The 23,099-nt window shown below is 38.6% G+C and overlaps 1 protein-coding gene across 4 annotated transcripts in view; it reads right to left on the bottom strand.

Moving 5' to 3' along the window:
• fam184ab (family with sequence similarity 184 member Ab) overlaps window positions 1-22,447 on the bottom strand; it is a 216,016-nt gene extending 193,569 nt beyond the window's left edge. For all 4 annotated transcript variants that reach the window (XM_082504918.1, XM_082504923.1, XM_082504919.1 and 1 more), the window contains exon 1: window positions 21,768-22,447. In XM_082504918.1, coding sequence (XP_082361044.1) covers window positions 21,768-21,929 — 162 coding nt within the window. In that variant the 5' untranslated portion in view covers window positions 21,930-22,447. The remainder of the gene's footprint in view (window positions 1-21,767) is intronic.
• Window positions 22,448-23,099: the final 652 nt, after the last annotated feature.

The raw sequence follows: 23,099 nt of genomic DNA, 5'->3' as shown, positions 1-23,099 counted from the left end.
AGAGAGCTGAAGGGAAGCGGTGCCGTGGAGTTAACACGAGGCAGGCGAGCATTCTGCTGAAGTGGTAATAAGCTGCGAATCCACAAATGACTGTCCACATATTGTGTCAGTGCAAGCAGAACTGACACCAAAAGGCTTTGCACAATGTCCCTGGCTGTGCTCAGCCTGGCATTCAAAAGCTGAACATTGCTGAATACATGTTGGACTCAGAATGTTCATCAAGTTTAAAAAACTGCAAATATCCTCCCACCTAACTTGAAAGTGTTTAAAGTTTGTCTGTTGTACTTAGTGTTTTGTAAGTAATGTTCTTCTTGTCTGCATGCTAATTAAAAAAAAGAATAGGAAAATAATTTTTCTGAAATGGCAAGCACAGAAACTCACAGGACAGTTAATGTTTCACTTAAACTCTTTCTTTTAGCAATGACAATCTAAAACACTAAGATTGTATTAAGTGTGTTTCCCTTAAACTTATGTAGAGCACTTTTACTGTGGTATATTAAGTTATATTTATAGGTCCTATATATGCTCCGAAGAAACCTTTTCACTATAAAGCCACGATAGCACATTTCATTTTACACTAGTGTTTCATGAATCCATTCGCTACCAGAAGAAACTATATCTCTGTGTCCTGCAGGCATCATTTATGCACGTTCAGTTTATTCTTTTTCCATTCTCCTGTGTCCTTGGCACTAAACCAGTATATGTGTAATACCTTTTGAATTCAGTCTACTCATTAAGTACACCCTAACTACACCCTGATTGATTGACTTTCCCTAAGAGCAGTTCCTCAGCGATTCCTGTTAATTAAATGTCTATTTTCTGTGTATGAATTGCTACGTGCATACTGTGTGATGAAAGCTCCCAGCAATTCAGTACGGAAAGAATAAAAAAAGCTACTGTGCTAAAACCATGTGATGCAGATAGTTTGTTTTTGGATATATCATTATTGAACATTCATTACTCTTGACTGTGGAAACTCTGTGAAAGTGTTTGTCTTTCATTTCTCAGGATCACTTTGTGAACCTTTTTGACCTTTCAGCTCCAAAATACCAAGTTTATACACCATCTTCCAAGCTGAGCAGAACTACTGGAAGCATTAGAGAAACTTGGGGGAAATACACCACATCATTCCCAAGCCAGAAAACGGGCATAATCTCTTCACTGTGTCCTGGCTATGCCCTGGGGTTTCCTCTCAGTAGGATATGCCTGAGCTCACTTGGAATGTGTCCAGGCTTTCCTAGTCAGATGCAACAACTAGCAACTAAAACAGTGGTTATGGGTGACACATTTGTCACTGTTAGTAAGCCCAGCAACATTAACACAGCCCCGTAACTATGTATACCGGCACACTGGACTCAGTGCCATGTTCTCCTGCACGATCGGTATCATATTTAGAAAAAGTAATTCAGTCCAGGAATAGAAGGTAGAAACAGGGAGTCAAAACAGGAAACAAAGCCGTCGCTGATCTTTTTTTCTTTTCAAAGTTCTCGACAGACCGTCTCATCATCATCCAGCTGTTGAAGGAAGCCCCTCTCTATCACTTTTGCAGTGATATATAATTAAAATGCTGGTAAGGATGTGCATGCTTGTACACTCATTTTCAACAACAGCAAGCATAAACCGCTGATTTTAGACATCCTTCAGAGGAAGCTAATTTCCACCTCTTGTATCTGCAATCTTCTGGCCACTACTCCCAGTTCATGGCAATAGGTGAGAAAAGCTCACACAGTATATATCCACAGCTTTGCTTTCGTGCTCAGCTCTCTCATCATCACCACAGACTAGTACAGGTTCTGCATCACTGAAGATGCCATGCTGACCCATCTGTCAATCTGTCACTCGTTCACACTTATAAACAAGAGCTCAAGAATAAAATGTTTTAAAATAAATAAAATATCAGAAGTCAAGCCAACAATTCTGATTACAGCTTCTCAGTGTTTACTTCCTGCTTTTCTCGCTTTTATTTGATAACAAAGCTGTACATCATTACCAAATATGCTTTAAATTGGGTAATATAATCATTAAAAAAAGAAAAATATCCTGACACGAAAGTCACATTCATCCAGTTTGACTCAGTTTCCTGTGTGAACTGATTGGAAACAGCAAAAACAAACCTTGCATTTGGCTTCAAGGAGCTAGCAGAGGTAGTCTATGGACAAAGTATGGCCATCTTATCCTTTGCTTGTTTAGTAATGCTTTCTCAAGATGTATGAAAATATTTAATCTGAGTCCCTCATGAACTTTATATGCTACATGAAGGTCAAACTGAAGCTTTAGCCTTGGGCTTTTTGGCTTATTGTGAAACTATTAGCATAATTCAATATAACCATTTATCACTTGCTTTCATGTTTAAAGTAAACACAACTTAACCAAGAACCTTATAAAGGTAAAAAACACAAACTCCCCTACTATTTAAGAATATTTAAATCTATTTATAAATCAAAGAAAAATTAGGCTAACAGCTTACCATCCCAATATAACAACACAAAGCTGAGAATAAAGTAATCAATGAATGTAACATGATTCTATGAGTGAGCTGCATTGTGCCTATTCTCTTTAAGAATCTCCATCCTCTCTGCTATTTTCTGAGATAGTTTTGTAATGTTGGCAGTTGCCATCACTGAATCAGGCTTTTCACAGTCTGAAAGGGAATATATCCTCTTCTACATTTCTAGCATAGCCAACAGGAGCTCCTTCTCACTGACCCCCCAACCCCCAAAAGAGGAGTGATTACTCAAGTCTTTCTAAAGCCATAAAACAAAGCACTGAGGAGGCACAAAAGTCTAGTTTCCTCTCAGACCACTCTGAATTACAATACTAAAATGTTATGGTGTTTTTGCTCAATGATACCATAAAAATGACTGCCTACTCTAGCTTTAAATAAGGGCCCTCTACACCATGGTAGGTTTTTCATTGTTCATAAGAGACAGGCATTGTGTTTTACATCAAAATATCGCACTTGAATTGATTAACAAAATAATAATAATTGTTTTGCAAATGGAATTTGTTCATTAACATGACTAGCAGGGTATTAGTAAAAATAAACTGTAAAAATTAATAGAGAAATCATGACAGAAAAATTCATGACTTAATGTATTGGATGTTTTTCCTTCCCACGGTGGAAGTTTAAGTCACATTCTTCCTTCATGTTTGCAATTACTCACCAAGTCTGTGGTTCAGTTGCTGCATTTTACTTTAATTAGTGCTGACATTTCTCACTTTTTAGCATTTTAACCATTTGCACATAAAAGCAGTTTGATGTTTTAAAAAAAGGAAACTTGTACTTGGCATTGATGGCACAGATGGTGTCAGCTGTTTGGGCTATAAAGGTGGTGTATTTTGTGCTTTAAAAGTACAGAGAGCAGTGAAGCAGCAGCATGTTCTACAGTGATTTCGCTTTTAGTCTGTCAGCTGCCCTAGGCAGAGATGTGCCCTTATCAACAACATTTCTTTCTGGATAAACGAGGTTGAGCTATATTATTTTCCTCTGTTAATGGTTTTATTTTTTGTCATTTTTGGCTGATTAAACAGGTAGATTGTATTATGAAATTCTTCTATAAACATGCTCAATAAATTAAAACCGGTTACAAATCTTGTACTTTCTACCTCAGCATTTCAGTTTAGAGCTTTACTGCAGCTAAAGTACATATCTAATGCTGCAATCTTCCACATAAACAAGAAAAAAGGGACCAAGAGTGAATTAAAGGAACATTTAAATTCCTGTAACGCACAAAGAGGCAAAGAGAAGCAAGGTAGGCATTTGTAGAGAAAGAGCTTTATTGATTGAACATAAACCACCCCTCAGAAAACTGACTGATATAAAAGGAGCAACGCTGAGTCATGGGGTTGTCAAGATGTCAGCAAAGAAAGGCCAGAGGACTGTGCAGATAGATGGAAATATGTGGAAATGATCAGAAATATACTAATAAGTTATGAACAAACAATTTCCCAAAATTTGGTTAATTTATTAGTGAACATATTGTCTCACAGATTGTGATTCAATCATTTTGGCTCTACTTCTGTCTTTATAACAGATTCCAAATTAAAGTTTGGCCTCAATAATTCCCTAATGCGACTTAAAAGCTATAAAAAGAGCTGGAAATGTTGATGAACTGGTGTCAAATTGTTTTTCTCTATGTCAATATATGCATTATACATATACATTACATAGGAAGATTCATCCAATTTAAATTAAATTTTCTTTACTGGGATAACTTAAGTTTCAAGTTACTACCGTATTATGTCCTTTATCCCATCGCTGTTGACTACTGGCCATAATATCCCCTGAGGGATTGGTTTCATCTTATCTTAATAGGAGGACAGACTGAAGACTGGGTGAAGTCATGGCGAGCCCTGCTGTTGTTTGGATGTCCTTTAGCTTGAGGGAAGGACAGACTGATAAACAGAGACATGGAGAGAGGATGTGAAGAAGAGAGGAGTAAACACAGGCCTGCCAATTTTAGAAAGAGCCAAGAGGGGCATGGTCTTCAGGAGAATAAATAAAAGTGCAAAACGAAAGAGCAAACAGCAACTGAAGAGTGAATATTCAATACTAACGTTTATGTAAAGATTACAGCGTAATATGAATAACAAATCATTTGAAGGCATCAAATTCACATGTCACAGTATGCAGGTAGTTCTCTTCTCTGCCTTCAGATTGAAGACACATCACCAAAGAAGTATACAAGGACATTAATGGATTATTAATGATTAAAAAAATTATATAGAAGTGAGCAGCAAAAGGACATTTTTGGGTATAATAATGTGTTTTTCCCACTTTTTGAGTAGTAGTGTACCACGTTTCTGCTGCTGATGCTGCTACTGTTTGCCATAATTGGGTGTTACAGGGATTAGGGATGGCCACGATTTTCCAATAGAAGTGGACAGACTAGAAGAACTGGTCACTTTTTTACCATTGATCCACAGGTCTACTAACTCACCCAGTCTGTGTTTTCTGTTTAAACTTGCTCACCAGTCTCACCTACTATTACTCAAGTTGATGTTAAAAAAGACGCTTATCAGTCTTCTCTTAAATAAATAAATTAAATTAAATACGTTTAAAAGAACAGGTCTGAACTATTACACCCAATACAGTTTGAACTATTTCATTTTGAATTGGGCCACTTTTACACATATATTCTTTGAACACTGATAATAATTCAGATCCACAGTCAGGAAAAAAGAAGTAAACACTACACTCTTGTATAAGCCAGATACTTAGCAAATAATCAAATATATCTGAAAGAAACTTACTTCAGCAACAAACTTTAAGAAAGACATAACTGCAAAAGTGAAAGCAATAACAGTTTTTTTTATTGTTGAGCAATCATATGCAAGCCACTGCCCTCAGCTATTTCTATGAGCTTATACCCAAATGATGCACACGGTGAGAAGGAGAGGGTAACTGCCAGTGTTAGGCCCATCTCTCCCATCAGTGAAGAGAAACAGAACCCAGTGAGTAAAGATGGATCCCTGGTGGCCGAGTAGGCTCACGCCGCTGCCAAGAAAAGAAGAGAAAGTCGAAGCAGACTTTAGCCTCGAAAATCCTGATGCTTGCTTGCTACTGACAACGTCTGCCAAACAGCTCCCTTTTCTTGTTAAGTGTGTGGGCTGGTGTCAAGTTAGTAGGTCTTCACTTTGTAGTGGCTTTCAGTCAGTACTGTTGATTCCCACATCAATTTAGGGCACTGATGAACACTTTACACTTTATGTAAATATGTCAGACGGTCTTTTCTGATAAACCTTTATTCTAGTCCGTGAATTTGAACTGAAATAAACAGACACAGAGGAATGCAGAGGAAATAAGTCTAATAAAAATTACAGTTGTTGTGGAGAGGAAAAACTGGCCCACAGTTGTCATCACTGATGGATTATACACAGAAATCCAGCCCACGAAATGCACTCATGTGCAAAGGTGTGTAGCTTTATTTCTTTTTTCCACATCAAAGCTGTAAGTTATACAGATCCATACAACTGATTGCTCCTTTATTCTAGGGCTGAACGATTATGGAAAATAATCTAATTGCGATTTTTTGCCCCAATATTGCGATTGCGATGCGATATGCGATTATTTTTTAAGGTCTTTGTCTTCTGTATTATTAAACAAAGACAAGCAATACATCATATAGTATGGCCAATACTATATTACATTAATTTTAAACTGTTCTTTCCTGGAAGACAGACCTCTGTTATGATGACATGAGGTGATGCATGAATTGATGACTGACATTTTTATTTAACTTCTTCAATCACAACAGTATATTTGAACATACACAATAGTTTATTTTTAGCTTACAAACATCTGAGCATAAAGTGCTGACAAGGAACCCTGGTGTAAACATTAAAATGAAAGTCAGTGCAATGTGCAGATTGCAGAAATATACATAAAAAAAAATCGGTGGCTTTACCACACTGTTTTTCGACATCTGTGAACTACTAGACAGTCATTAAATTAAAAAATAATATTAAATAAATAAAACTAATAAATAAAAAATGCACACATCTTACTGATCTCTGCAGTCAGTAACATTACACATTTTTATATATTTTATTTATTGTTTACTCTATTTAATTTGTAAAATATGTGTACACACACACACACACACACACGTGTAGAAAAATATTTAGTATACACATCCAGAAATGCATATACTATTATATATTGTACATATATTTATTAGTTTCAGATGTAGCCATTCTTGTATTTTGCTTGTTTACATTATTGTATTTTGCACAACTCTGTTGCTTGTGAAGCTCGCACACAAGAATTTCACTCACATGTGCTGTACCAATGTACCTGCACATGTGATGTGACAATAAAAGTGATTTGATTTGATTTGACATAAAGTGCAAACATAATAGCAATTGTATAAACAATGAGTATGGCTCAGCTAGCCATAATCACCCTAGCTCACAGGTTTTTTGCTAGGAAGACCAGCATATCTACTTTTGCTGGCTTTAAGGATGAGCGAGTGCAGGTCACTATATTCCCTCCAGTGCTGAACAGACGCTCTGAGGGGGCACTTGTGGCTGGCACACACAGATATTTGCGGGCCATCTTGCACAGTCGTGGAAAGTGAATGTTGTGCACCTTCCACCAGGCTAAGGGATCATCCTCTCCGTCAATGACAGGGGTCAACAGGTAACTATTCAACTCTGTCTTCACGACATCTTCAAGTGGCAGAGGCAAAGCTGAAGAGGCCGCACTGGTCCTCAGACGGTCGGGTAGGCCGGAAGTAAACGGCCATGAAATTGGACGGTCTAGCCTTCTGATTAGCGTCACCGCTGTCTCGGTGGAGCTTAATAAACTCGGCCGTCTGCTTCTTGCTATCTAAAATATAACCAGACACTGGTGTAAATTCTCGACTGTCTCATACTTCTGTTTAATAAGTTTTCTGTTTGACGTTTAGTCAGCTGTGTGAAAACCAAGGAGGAACCCACCCGGGGGATTAATAAAGTTTTATTTTATCTAATCTAATAACTTTAATCTCAGCCAAACCGATTTAATCACGAACAAACAAAACACTGAAAAAAGCCCAACAATAACATTTTTAGGTTGTCTAAGTGACTTATATATTACGTTTAACCCGAGCAGCGAAAGTCCGCGGTGATCTGAAAATGATGTGCCGGGAGTTGTGCCGTTCTCGGCCGCATCAGTAACCCTCGAGCTCCCGGCTAGCTATCGAGCTGGTGGGTAGCAGACGCCTCCTAAAACGTCGAAGCACTTTTGCAAATATGCGATATCTTGATAAACCGAGCAGATATTTGATGTTTACACAACTACTTTCTCGCCTGAAAATATGTTAAAAGTTTATTTTGTGACCCAGAAAGATTAGTATGAGTAATTTTAAAACTTAGTAGCGGCCGCCATTGTTGGAAACTGGAGTTTGGCTGGGCCGTGCTGTGAATTCTGGAATATGGTAGGCCACGAAGGACACACCCGACCCATCCTTCAAATTCGGGGAAAAGGAGGACGCATTTGTCGGCTACATTCGGAGGAGTCTACGAATTTGGACAGCCTTCGGCGCGTCGCTGTGACGTAATCGGTCTACAAATGCGGCCTCAGGAGGATGCAGCCCATGAATTTGGACATGTCCAGAGTATAATCGCAGCCTTTGCGGTTAGAAAATTGCACTTGATCATGTCGCGATATTATCGCAAATGTGATATATCGTTCAGCCCTACTTTATTCTGCAGCATTTTATATCTTTCAGAATCTATGTGCTTTTGGCTAAGATACTCTTTTAAAATCTCTGGGACTGGTGCTTTGTCAATATATTGAATTAAAAGACATTGCGCAAATATTTCACTATATATATATATATCATCAAGTAAAAAGCAAATATAGTCCCTCACCAATCAACAGAGGAGAATAAAAGTTAGGAAAAAGAGCTGGCCAGGCTCAGTGGTCGCCAGAGTGAAATACAATGAAGCAAGTTCAATATGGTTTTATCTATGTTAGGGGGCTTGACAAAATCTAAACCCCCAGTCTGAGATAAGAATTATCACAATGGTGGTTATCATCTTTCTCTGCTAAACCTTTGTGCTTCAGGCTCTGTGTGCGGTCATACGAAACGAGGCTTTGATGCATCATTCGACTGTTTCACTGCAGAAAACAGAGTGCTGCCTACTGCAGCCTCAGACTTCAGCAAAAGAATGTGTGACAAAGATCTAATCAAAAGTAAATAAAAAGCCAAATAGCAATATTGCTTCTGCAAATAAGTAAAGAGAATGATGCTGTGAGAAGTCTTAGATCTTCACTAATTCACAAATGAATAGCTGTTACAGCAGAACGCTTTAGAAATGTGAAACTTGAGCCATTTAAACATTAAAGCTGTTCATTGATGTTTGACAGTCTGATGAAGGGGGAAGTGGGAATAACTTTAGTTTGTGGACAAGTCAAAGGGAAATACATTTTTACTGATTAAGAGCCTACAAATAGTTCATTTTTTTAATCAGTGTTCTAGTATCTGCAAATCAAGCAGTGTAAAACTTTACTACTTATGAGTATATTAAGTATAAAAATATATTTCTACATTACTAAACGAATACATGTACAGTTTGTGTCCCTGTGAGCTTGTACCAGGGCTTGATTTGGTAGTGTTAGTCAGGTGATGTTCAGCAGGTGGCAGGTGTTCTTACTGGAGAGAAACTGGATCGCACGTAGAGCAAAATGTCATCAACATAATTCCTGAAAAACTGCCACTTAAATGGTAAATGGCCTGCATTTGTATAGCGCTTTATCTAGTCCCTAAGGACCCCAAAGCGCTTCACACTACATTCAGTCATTCACACACTGGCGATGGCAAGCTACATTGTAGCCACAGCTGCCCTGGGGCGCACCGACAGAGGCGAGGCTGCCGGACACTGGCGCCACCGGGCCCTCTGACCACCACCAGTAGGCAAACATGGCGTTAGTATCTTGCCCAAGGATATTTGGCATGCAGCCAGGAGGCAGCCCTGGATCAAACCACCGACCTTCTGATTAGTGGCTGACCTGCTCTGCCACCTGAGCTACAGCCACCCCACTTAAAACCAATTTTAAACTAAAACTGACTCCGGATCAGGTCATACGCTCAGCATAAGTTACCATGGTGATCTAACGGCTGAAAACTCTTTGACAACTGACTTTCTTTTGCTTTAGGTATCATTAATTTAAACTTTTCATTATTGTATTGATTTATTAATTAATTTAACTTTCTTGGTTATCATCTAGATATCTTTATTGTTATTTCCTTCATCCCCCGGTCCATTTCAGGGAATACAACACAAGGTTATAAAACAAGAGACAACTACAGTTCAACAATTACCTACCTTCTTAGGTTAGCAAATACTCCAGATAATACTATGCTGGTAAATATATCATACCAACAGTGATTTCTTGGTCAAAATACTCCATATACTCAGTGTAGAAATGTTTACCACAATTTCAATTCCAGCTCTAATGATGTGGTTTTTGCTCTACATCTACAAACACAATCAGCTCTGCGCAGCTGCTCTGGCCCACAAGCTGCTGCCTTTCAATATGGCCACCAGAAGGACTGTTACATCACCTGAAAGCCCTCACAGTGAAAACAATCCTGTGCAGAGCACGCCTTGTTGCAGGCAATTTGTGACAAAGCAATGATGGATTACATCCTTTTGGGCCATTACTGGTTCATGGAAGTGAAAAAAATATTGGTGCGAGGTTGTTTCCTGGCATGTTTTTTACTCTCTCTGCAAAAGTTGAAATTTTACTGAGTTGAGATTTCTTTTTTATAGTTGAACAACGATGCAATGTGGACAAATTATGGAAACACACCATTGACAACATTGACGAGGACTGTTTCTTTTTTGCCTCTCTCTCTTTTTATTGTTAATTTTTCAGATGTCATAAATGCTGATACTAATTTATCAAACAAATGTTTCTTAGCGAGGGTTCATCCACTTTGTTTTCAACTTAAACTTAAATGAATCAGGCCAGTTATGCCAAACCCTGATACGCTTACTTGTTCTCCTCAACAATAACACAGTGTGTAATGGTATTCAGTTGCAGTTGAACTCTAAGCTTAAAAAGTTATCTAAATGATTATCACAATAGATAAAACTTATTTTTCTTTGATTGACTGACAAATACTTACACCTTAACAATTTTTATTATATTCAGCTGGCCTAATAAGCTCAATGTCACCTTCAAAAATAAAAATACAACACATGTGAATTGAAGCAACAAAAAGACTTTGTTACTCCATAAATTGTCATACAATAAATGCCATTTAAACCTTAAAATTTCCAAAAATCTTATATGAACATTAGTCATCCAGTGAATCAGTGAGGCAGGTCCCACTGCAGCTTTTACAGGCTTCTGAGTACAACCCTGCCACACTGCGCTGGAATGAGTTCTCACATCAGACATCTCATAACAGTAACAATAAAAACACACCGACTGTGTTTACAGGCAAACCTTCATCATATTGGAGGTGGAAGACACTCTTCTCCTCTTATGAGATTTTCCACAAAGACAGCTGAGTGTTTGTTTGATATATCAGGGATATGTAATGACCAATTGTGCACCGGTGTTGCGCCGCGTCTCGTCTGTTGCTGCGACATGAGTTGCTGCAGCGTCAGCCAAATAAATCGGGGCAGAAAAGACGAGCAGCGATGTGGCTTCTGGCTGTCCAAAGGCAGAGGAAACAGTCAAGGTCAAACATTAAGAATGACTCATCAAATTACCCTCCATGTGCACCTCGCGACGCCATAAGCCACATGTGTGTACATCCAAGAACGTGTCTGTGTGTGTGTGTTCAAATTCAAATTCAAATTTTATTTGTCACGTACACAGTCATACACAGTACGATATGTAGTGAAATGCTTGGACAACTGCTCGTGACCTAAAGAAAACAAAAAAGGAAAAGGCTATGAATAAAATAGTGTGCACAGTTTTGTGTGTGTGGGTGCGTCTGTGTGTCAACAGGCATGTCGGCAATGCTTTATTTGTTCTGGATAGTGCTTCAAGCCAATATGCTCCCATCTCACCCCCTATCTTTGTGCTCAGCTCCCTGTATGTTTGTGTTTCAGTGTAAGTGTGAGTGTGTGGGCGTATCTTAATGAAATCTGACAGAGAATTGTGACAATCAGTGAAGGAGCATCCTGCAGAGGTTAATAAGCTGTACTCCTCACAGCAGCAGCAGCAGCAGCATGCCGCTTTTCTCTCTCTCACTCACACACACACACACACACACACACACACACCATTATCCCTGTGTTTTCATTCTCCCAAAATTATAGTTAGAAATCACAAAGCTGAAATTCATGGCCAGTATCTTTAGCGCCCTATAAGAGCCAATCTTCTTTGTTTGTCACCTCAAGAAAGTAGTCTGAAAGGATACCGCGGCTGCTCCTTGGAATGTTTTCTGAGACAAACAGCAGCTTGTAATCAAATCCCACTTCCATCCTTACAAGATCTGAACTAGGACTTGTGATTTGGTGTGGCACTCAACAGAATAACACACAGATAGACTTTAACTTAGGTAGTTCAAACTGAGCTGTCAGAGGGACATCTCCATTCAAGTCAGTAATTACTTAAATTCTGGATAGATTAAGACTCTTTTCTAACTAAAAACCCCGAGTTAAACTGATCAGTAATTTTCTAAACAGACTTTGTGAACTGCATTGCTGACTGCATTTTGTTTGCCTGTTTACTCTGCATTCGAATCCTCTGGTACAATGTCATTGTAGGACAACCGTGTCTCCTGTGGCATATACAAGGTAGAGAAAAACAATCACCAGAATTTGCTGAATTCTCAACCAATTTTCAAATAGACTGGATGGCATAAATCATTAAAAGAACTTTTTCATTTGCCACAGATCCCTGGTGCCACATCATTTCAAGAATCCAAGGACAGAGTCCAAAGACTTAACTCCTACCTTCTTCTCCTAATCACATTTCCTTGATGGAAAAGTAATGAGGTCATTGAAAAGTGTAAAGGAGAATTAATAAGCATTTGTGGGGGGAAAGGGAAGCACAGTGCTCAGAATGATGAGATCAGAGTGGAGATGACTGGCCATAAAGCATGGCCACATTTAGAGAAAAGCAAAATACAGCATATCAGCACAAACACTGTGAGGGATGGGGTGATGACCGATGCACCTTGCGGATATTGAGTCGACCATGAACTCCTATGTACACCAATACATTCTTGAATCAATGTTAGGCCATCTGTCTAACAGCTTATTGTATGTCCGGCTAAAACTGGGTCATGCAACAGGACAATAATCCAAGCACAGCAGCAAATCACAAGCAACACAAAGACTGTAAGAGAAAGGAGTCAAGGTGCTGCACTGGTCTAGTCAAAGTCCAGACCTCAACATGCCTGAAATGCTGTGTCAGAACATTAATACAGCTGTGCATAAATGAAGGTTCACGAACTCCCTGAGTGGTCCCTTGGACCACTGTGAGCAATAGCAGACGTGTGCACTGTGGTCACGCCAGCATCGAATCCATCCAAGTTAGATGGTTTATTAAAATAATCAAATTACAGCATTTACATTTATTTTTATCATAACTCTGGTTTTACGTGGCCTATCAACACAATTTAAAAACTGGTATAACGTCCACACTTTTTTCGTCAATTGTTCCGTCTGTCCTTCTCACATCTCCAATGGTTGTACATGTTGTCATTAACGTGTCGGCACATAAGGACGCTGTCATAGTCTGTCAACGTATATACGAATGTGAATCGCATTATTGGCTGGACTATGGGATAAGGTTCTAATCCCATACGGGAGCCGCCAGTCACTTACTGACTAACACTGCAAAACAGAATTGTTAAAGTTTTAATTTAAATTTCAATTCAGGTTCGATTTTTTTTTTTGTGCGCAACGCAGATTTTCTGTGCACAGAGACTGTGCCAGCAGTGCACAGCTTAGAGGGAACATTGGCGGCCACCATTCTTGGAAACTGGAATTGGCTGGGCCGCGCTATGAATTCTAGGATATGGTGGGCCACGAAGGACACACCCAACCCATCCTTCAAAATCGGGGAAATGAAGGACGCATTTGTCGGCCGCATTTGAAGGAGTCGACGAATTGGGACAGCCTTCGTCGCCTGGCTGTGACATAATCGGCCTTCAAATGCGGCCTCCGAAGGATGCAGCCGACGTTTTGGGACACAGCTTTTATAGACACCCGTGTTCTTCACTCCAGGCAACAGCTCAACAAGAAACAGATTTTATTACAGCACTGTAATATTCATGTTACATGAGCTGAACCATCAGGCAGGGTGTCGTTATGACTTGTGGGACTGCATTATCTCCTTTCTTTTTATTAAGAATGGCCCAGTGTATTCTCTGCTGAATGAGGTAATAAAGGAAGAATTGAAACACCTTTCCTACGTTTTTAGAGAATTCAACCAGCTCTTGGTACAACTGCCACACAGATACTTCCAGGTCACTTCACTGAGTTGGGAGTAGAATTCAGTTTATTTAAAAGGACGTTATCCAGGTTTTAATCATGCAGCCTCTGCTTTGTTGTCCATATTTAGAGCAGCTATGCTGAAATAACAGTATCAAATGGATGCTAATTGCTACAGCTAATATGACCATTATCAGGAGAAGCAGCAGTATCAAGTCTTTAAGTCGATAAAGATTAGTTCATCATTGAAATATATTTCAATTTGAAATCTTCTTACTTGTTTAAAAATCTGTGTGCACAGTATCAGGCTTTAAAATCCCAATCAGTAAGCAGTACTCTATTCCCAGATCTGGACTCATGTTGCTCTGACCATCTGCGCTCTAACCCTGCCCCAGCTACACAGATCACTGCACTACCACCCCTGGATTATAGCATCAACACACGCACATGCTGCTGCCAAGTGATGATAGTGTATTTATCTTTTCCTGCGTTGTCTTCAGTGCAGTCACTAAATACAATAACAAGGAACAATAACTGGAAATTTCTACAAAAGAGAAAAAATTCCATCTTTTATCTACCATGAGTACTTCTTTCTGTAGTACTGAACAGACGCTTGGCCACAATGTGAAATAAGGGAATAGCGGGGAATATAAAATTAGAAAACTACTAAGCCTCAGATTGTAGAGCAGCTTGTGTGGATCTTCTCATCTTTTCTGAGTTGCTTGTAAAGAAGTCTCACTAGGGAGGAAAAAAATGTAATTAACAAATTTCTCTATGGATATGTCTGAGTCAGAATATCATTTAATCAGAGCATAAAACCAAATCCTCTTATCATCTTATGTTGGACCTTGTTTAGTGTCTATACGTGATACAGACAATATAAAGCAGTGTATATGTTGCATACTTTTGTGGAGTCATCGTGAATTATGATTACAGTTCCTATTCCAACGCCATAGAGATCCATATAAAAGAAAAAAGCATAAGTATAAAAAATAGCAAAACCTTTTCTCTATTCAAACTGTTACTTTTAAAGCAGCCATCCACAACCTTTAGACTGCCATCAAAACTATAGTCCATCAAAACTTGAAACCACATAACCAAAGATAAAGCATTTCTCTCTGGGGTTTTTTCATTGATTGATTTGGACATCTTTTGGTGATCTGTCTGTTAAAGCTGATTCTCCAAGCATGTATTTCTTGCACTTGATAGCTACCACTCTATTTAAGTTATTTCATGCCTCTGACAGGAAACGATGAGTTTAGAACTAAAAGTTGGTCAGAAAATGAAGAATATGTATCATTTTCAAATCGTGTTTTTCTTTTAATTTTTTCTGATTCGTTTTAAAGTGAAAATACTGCTTTTTTTCAGCCCAGAAATATCTTTAAGATAAGGCTGTGCCATATCAAACTGTCCATGGTAACACCACTATACATTTTGTATAGTGGTGTTACCATGGACAATGCATTTCGCATTTCATAACGTGCAAAACAACACAAGCTCAAACATGCCGTAGAGCCACATGTCAACCTCTGATGACGATTTTGTATGATTTAGTAAATCATACTACGATTTAGTAAATGAGCTACTTACAACACAGTACTTTGCAAAATACTCTAGAAAATGTTTCGGGCTAAAGCTGGAAACAACAGCTGGTGATACGTAACCTACAAGTAAGCAAATGACTCGACTGAGCATGGCTGGAGCTCTCTGTAGTTGCATCGATGTGAAGGAAGAGCAAACAGTGGATGGAAATTACTGTTGCTGTTGCATGATGGGAATTCTTTTAGCAGCTGGTTAAAAATCTCAACCCAAGATACAACATCCCAAGGAGAAAATATTTTTCCATTTCAAGCTTTTTTATATGTCTGTATTGTTCAGACTGTTGAAGAATAACAAGGCTAACTTTAACTAAAGTTTTAAGTCGTTCTGTTATAATTTTACTTAAAAACATCAGGTAAAACACTACTAACACTACTTTTGAAGTTACATTTGACTTCTGTATATATTGGTGTCTCACTGCCATTGCACTGTACCTTGTGGCACTAGAGTCATACTTTGAATCAGGTCACTTGCCATCGATGATACTGGTCCTTGGAAAAGAAGGATGGAAAATGCTCTTCATTTAGTTTGCACTTAATAGCAGCCCTGTTTGAAATTCTTGCATTTCATTTATATGCTACTTAGCACTAATTAGGAGGAACCTGTGTCCCTGCGATGCATCCATATCATTTATGGAGGAAATGTGTTATTTAAGCAAGCTAGCTGTAGCTGGTGGCATACCACTAAACACTCTTGTCCAAATGTTCTCACTTCTGGCTCCCAAAAAAAACCAAAACCCCCCAAAAAACTGTAAGTCTGCCCATCTTTTAATTACACTACCATGTTCAGCTGTCATTTTTTTAAAGTACTTCTGGCTATTAAGGGGGAAAAAAACAAACAATGGGCAAAATGCAAAAGTAATCAGTGACATCATAGTGTTTACATCTATTTATTTATATGAATGGATTTACCAAAGCTTTAGAAAAATGAGATAATGAATCAGCAGAGATGGTTTGATATTGAGGTAAAAAAAAAAAATAAATACTTTTTTTATTTCCTCAAACTATATTTGAAAACATCTTTGCTGAAATGTTTATACACTGATTTGGTGCTGCAGCACCACATAATATGAATTACAAACACCACACACACACACACACACACACACAGTGTCCATGGTATTTCAGTATCTCTGTCTCTTCTGATCCCTTCGTCCAGAAATGCACAGAGAGCTCAGAGGTCTATTTCTGACTCACTTCAACACTAAAGTCAGTCAGGCATTGCAGATGAAACACACACACACACACACACACACAACACACACACACACACACACCCTAGGCTAGGTAATACATTTGTTATAAAGCCTTCTCCTGACGATGCAAAATGACATGCTGCCCTCTCTGTTTCCCAGAGCTCTGACAACAAGCAGAAACCTCACTCCTGACTCACTGTGGACAACCTACAAGATCAAGCGTATTTTTTTTGTTATGAAAATCATCAGCCCACTTCTTACAGTACATTGCCCTGAATTATCATTTAAAACTTGTTTCCATAACAGCAAAGCCCCTGCACTGCCTTCTTTTTGACAGAAACACTACAATAAAAAGAAAGCCATCAGAGAGTGTAACTTGTGAAAAAAAAGAAAAATCATGACAGTGAAATCCCAGCAGTACACAAAGGCAAGCAGCTTTGTGGGATTAAAAATTACTGCATGAAGTCTTAAAGAACAGTGCCAACAAGTCTTGCATCACAAATCATGAAATTCAGCATCCCAGGAGAATGGCAATCGATAACTGACTTACTGACTTTGCATGAAATCCCAGCAAAAACGTACAGAGCATTGAAATGATAACACTGCTTCACTGACGCACGCTACAGCTGTCAGCCTGCTCTCATAGCAAAAGTTGAAGTGGTCACGTACAAGCACTGTCTTTGTTCACGTTCACGGACACAAATTCTCACATGTTTTCATGTCAGTCAGCACGACTTTGAGACTGAAATGTATTTTGAGTCTGCGATGCACAGGTTATCCAGACTCCTCAATGGGAAACACTCCATCACGGAAACCACAAATACAAGCTTTAAAACATGCTGCATTTATTACATGTGTTCCTGTATTTTTATTATAACGATTTAACCTGGCAGGAGTTACATATGTTCACATTAAGCAGTTATAGCGTTTAATTATGAGGAGAGCATGCACACCAGCGTGAGCTGATTCTCCATCCCTTGCTGAGATTTTTACTTTCCAAATCCTCATTCACGCATTTAAGACTGCTTCCATGCAGGAAGCAATTCGCTCATCATGCACTGCATTGTTGCTGATGGTTTGTCTATAGTTTACTCCAGGCTTCACCTGCCAACGTAATCCTGTAATTTATTCAACAGCCTGTAACATGTCAATCGATGGCATGCTTTGCTCTCTGGCTGAAGTTGAGATTTGCCCACTTTGTCTCTCAAGCAATTATTTTGTCTTTGTACGTAACAAAATAATTTATTGTATTATGCAATAGTAATGTAAACTATATAAAGTATTGCAAAATTTTAGTAACTATAAAATAGTTAGGATAACAAAAAACAGAATTACAGTAGCACTGTAGCAAGCTGGCTGATGTTATCAGGATTAAAAATCATGACCAGATTATAAAAACGAAATAAGGGAAAAAAGACAAAAGATTTTGAAAAATCATAACTTGTAAAGCAGACACTATAGATTCAGATAATTCAGTTAAAATACGGGACTAAAGAGATGCGTCAGTCGCTCCCGAATCATTCTGTGACAGCGAGCTGGAAATCATCCAGGCAGAGATGTGTCACGAGAGTGGCTCAGAGAGGTTCCAAGGTTGCTATTTATTCCTGAATGCATCTCTCACTCTGCAGAGATCAGCGGTCAGCAGGTGGGCCGAATGCTATCAGCCTGTTCCCCTCCCCTGCTTTGTCGTGGCCCAACACAACAAGGCACTGGAGACACGAGGCTCAGATGTGTCGCCTGTGGGAACGTGTGGTGATCATGTGACTTGGCGTATGAAAACAACATCTACTATTGTGTCAGTTGGTGCACACTCACTGGAAATACGGTTTTATCTCAGCCTCTGTTTCATTGCGTTTTAATGCCGCTATGAAATTAGTGCTTCTCCACTTTTTCTTTGAAGACATTTTTTCTTGTACTTCAATATATAGGCTGAAAATGGCTTAATAAAAATGAAATATATGTCATTTTTAAATTCCATGGCATTGTTTCATTAGTTATTTTTCTTATGTTAATGTAAATATTTGATGCCAATCTCAAATTTTTTATTGTAAATGAATTATTGGGATACAGGTGCAGTAAAAATTGTGTAAATTGCTATTTTGTGTTTCCCATCACTGTCTTAAATTCATGTTTTGTTGTTATACTTCCTATACAAGAGCCAACAGTGGCATTAAAGACAATATATCAAGGAGGAAGTGTTGATGAAGAGAAAAAAAAAACAATCTTGTTGGTAAACACATCAAAATATCAGCCGTTTTCTTGATAGACTGCAAGTAAAAATATTTAGTTAAACTATGAATGATCTTATTTTTTAACAGTTTAGCACCTTGAATTGGAATTCTAAATGAAATGGATTAAAAGCTGACTCTCACTGAGAAAATGTAGATTAAACTACTCTGCAGCATCATGCAGGCTTTCATAGAAGTGCCTGATTTAAATGTTTTCTACCCTGTTGCTGACCAATGATCCGTGGTAAGTGTACAGGTGCAGAACTGGAAACAAAAATGGAACTGGAAGTGAGGATTTACCTGGATAGACAATGAAAAAAAAAAACTTTCATGAGTCCTGTCCACTGTGAGGTTAGGTTTATCAACACTATAACACAAAAACTGTAAATTATAAACACTCCAGTGTTTAAACTGGAGTGTGCAGTTTATATACGGCATTAGAGTCCAGATTTTTTAACAGTGATGAAAAGATTGATGTTGTTATTTTTTTAGTGTAGGTTATATTATTTGTTATTTCTATGCTTACTTTTTTAGTAAGCATAGTACTTTTTATTTAATATAATTTTTATACCTCCTTAGAATCCACTGAGCTCTAGCAATTCTAACACTATGTTAAGAGAACATTTTTCATAAGCAAAATATAGTCTGACAACACAATGTTAAGGGGGTTATGTTTAGCTCCTTGTAAACCATCCTAATAATAATTTTGTTGCACCCAAATTTGTCTGCTTCTGTTGTCCAGAATTATGCAAAAAGACAGCATTACTACATAATATTATAGAAATTAATGTTATAGTCTACACATCAGCTTTTCACTGAAAAGAATATATTTGTGCTTTTCCAATATTCTCTGTCCAAGGCACACCAAAGCGTGAACTAAAAAATTAGGACTAACGTCTGTAATCAGTTCTTCTTTTGACTGGGCTGTCAGATGACGGGACACAGCACCTGCACATAGGTGTCAGAATTAAGGACCTAAATGCAGGACTCCAGGCAGACTAAATATTTAAAAGCAAACCTTTCATGAGGCACGCACAGGAACAGATATAGACACCACAACAAAGACCAAGGGAAAGGGGCAGGACTATTTATACACATAGGGTAATCAAGAAAGTGGAGAGATCTGGAAGGAACGAGACACAGGTGAAGACCAAAAAAAAAAATCACAGCAGAGGAAGTAAAATTCAATTTTAGACACGAGACAATGTTAAATTAGGACATTAAATTCAAAACATGACCATACCCAGGCTGCTAGGCTGAGAGAAGCAAGGTTTTTTGCTTCACAATAAGCTCCACTATCATATACTTTGCCTCCATAATTAAAATAATAGTTAAAATAATAGTTTTTAAAAAAGGTATTGTTGTTTCTTAACATTTCTTTTGGCATTGCAGTAGCCATACACAAAAATGTCTTTTAAACTTAAATAAATGAAATCAAAATGAACATAACTGTTTTTTGGCAGGGGGTCTGTTGGATCTTCATATAAAATACCAAACATTACCATGAAGAAAAATCCCTGTACCTTTAACATTACATAATATTTGAACAAAACTGTGGCAAATAAACACAAAACTAAGAAGTTAAAAAATGTATGCAAAAAATACAAAAATATTACATGTGAAATTTAAATTATTATTAAAAGCTATGCTGCATATTACGATGGTTGATTAGCTACCACGGTCGAAAAGACCCTTTTCTATTTCATTGTGACTTTAAAGAGTCCACTCTGCACTAAGGCTTGGCACACACCTAGCCCAAGGCTGCTGAATTGTTGTTTTTTCGTTTTTTTTAAGCATCCACTCTCTCAGCACAAAAAGAGCACAAATCTTATACTTAGAAGTCAGAGGCAAATCCTCAGAGTATATATCACCAACTCCAGGCATCAAACCCTTCAGAAGCCACCTGGAAACATGTACAAGTGCCTGGTGGACCCCCCAGCTCGATGATAATGACACCCTGGAGCCAGAAACATGTGCTGACATGGAGCCAATGTTTTGGAGATGCCAAAGTTTGGCAAGTGACATAAAAGAACTGATCCCGCTTTGAGGTGAAAATCATTTAAAATGCCCTTGAAAGACCATAGATGCGGGTGGTGTAGAGGAATATCATTCAAGTCTGCTGGTCTAGAGCAACCATATATACTGTAAATGATCTCCAAAATATATACAGTACACTATATAGATACTATGAGGGATCAAAGTTTTCAGGAAGGGTTTAGTTTAACTGCATACAACACTTATGCATGAGAAGTAAAACTAAATGCCGGAAGAATCTGTGCTGCTAAAGATGATTAATGAATGAGATGGCTGATATTGTGATGACCCGCTGCTCGCTTAAAATGCAGCATCCAAGCAGACCTTGGGGCAGCTCGTACCTCCCAGGTAAGAAATCACGCCAAACTCACTAAAATAAAATATCAAACTTTGACGGCTTTTGTATGCTTTTAGATTTCAGTATGCCATGAGGCATTCAGAGCTGCTGCTTCTTTCGGCTCACAATTCAAACACCAAGCAGCATGCATTTAACTTAAATCCAACTTTAACTTCCTTTAAACCAAAGCGATTTACAGCTGTAGTGAGCATATCCTACTTTAGGAGTTAATTATTTTTTATCAGACGAATAAATGTTGCCTTAAATGGACCCCGAAAGTACAAGAACACCCAGGAGATCCACTAAAAAATGTCAGTCTTGTTGTGCTCGTTAGACATGTAAACCGACACAAGTTTAATTGCTAAACGGGCAAATTTCCAATGGAGTTTGGTGCCCAGTTCTCACACCAGAACAGCAGGTACAGGGTCTTACCCAAGGGTTGAAGAGAGAGTGCAGAGGAGGCCTCCTAAAAAAGGATCCTTACCTTTGTTAGCTGTGCTATCTTCTTGCTCATCTTCAGGTGTAGGTCTTGGGTATATTCCATGGCGATGCCGGACTGAAAAGACATGCTGGATGCCGAGGATGTGCTAAATTTCCCCTGACCGGCAGGGCAGTAGCGCTGCTGCCAACCCGACCCAGTCGCCATCTTCACGATGATGCCTCAGATGCTCGAGAAAGATATGGGCAGTAATTACAATAATAAACTGGAAGGTGCTAATGAGCGGTGTGTAGGACTGGGACTGTGGAGGATTTATGTTTTTGCCGAAAAAAAAAAATCAGAAATATGAAGCCTTTTGAGCCCACAGACTGTTAAGAATTGGTTTCATTTTTGCTTCTGTCGGGGTAATAGTACACCAGAGGGGTGAAATGAGTAATTTTAAGGTCCGGAAACATGAGCTACTACCATCTTGTCCGTTATGCGTCCGTTTTCAGCGGGTCCAGTCTGCTGTCACCTGGCGCTGATGTGCAGCCGTTTCCAGGGAGCTGGTTGGCGGGTTGGCTCCCGGTCGGTCACCTTGATACAGAAATTTGTCAGCGGCAGCCGTTAACAGTGATTCCTCCTCGGTACATTCCGGCTACACTGAGGAAGAAGTGAGTAGAGACTGGGGTTATGTGTGTGTGAGCGTGTAGGACAGGCTCGGCGGTTGGCTGCTGCTCCTCTGTTGCCATGGATCACCTCAACAGTTTATGCTGCATTCACGTAGGATGGGAGCAGCGCTGCATTCACGTGCAGTCGGACAAAACGAAACGTGCTCACGTACAGCTTGCCAACACCAAAATACGGTTACTATAACTAACTACGCTAAAAGTAGGTGTCCATTTTAGTTAACGGAAATAAAAATAATATCGTTTACGATTTTTCGTTCTTAAAATATAACAAAAATGAAATAAAATATAGAAGAAATGACGCTGATCGCCTAAGCAGCCTTTGAGGCTTTGATTCATTACTTTATTGAGACGTGTCAACAGCTTTTTAAAACTTCACAGGCTTCATTGAAACTAATCTGAATCCAAAGCATAAAGTAGAAATACAATCTAATTAGGCTTTAAATTAGGCAAAACCAAAAAAAAGTCTTTTCACTGCATGCCAAAGCACATCTTGACTCATATTTGCAGATGCAGATATAAGTGCCTTATGTTGTCTACGGTTCTTATTGATTTCCAACTAAGCTTTTGCCTCTTTAGCATTAGTTAACTTTGGACAACAACTGATGCACTCATGATTAAAAACAATTTACCTTTCCATTTCGTTTGTCTGTTTGTTCTCTTGTTTTCTTTCTCCACAAAGTGATCCGTTATTACCACCCGCCATAGT

The sequence above is a fragment of the Aulonocara stuartgranti genome (genome assembly GCF_965226115.1).
Source record: "Aulonocara stuartgranti genome assembly, chromosome: 15".
In the NCBI taxonomy this organism is placed as follows: domain Eukaryota; kingdom Metazoa; phylum Chordata; class Actinopteri; order Cichliformes; family Cichlidae; genus Aulonocara; species Aulonocara stuartgranti.
Note: the sequence above shows the minus strand (reverse complement) of the source record. Positions and strands in the feature narration are given on the sequence as shown.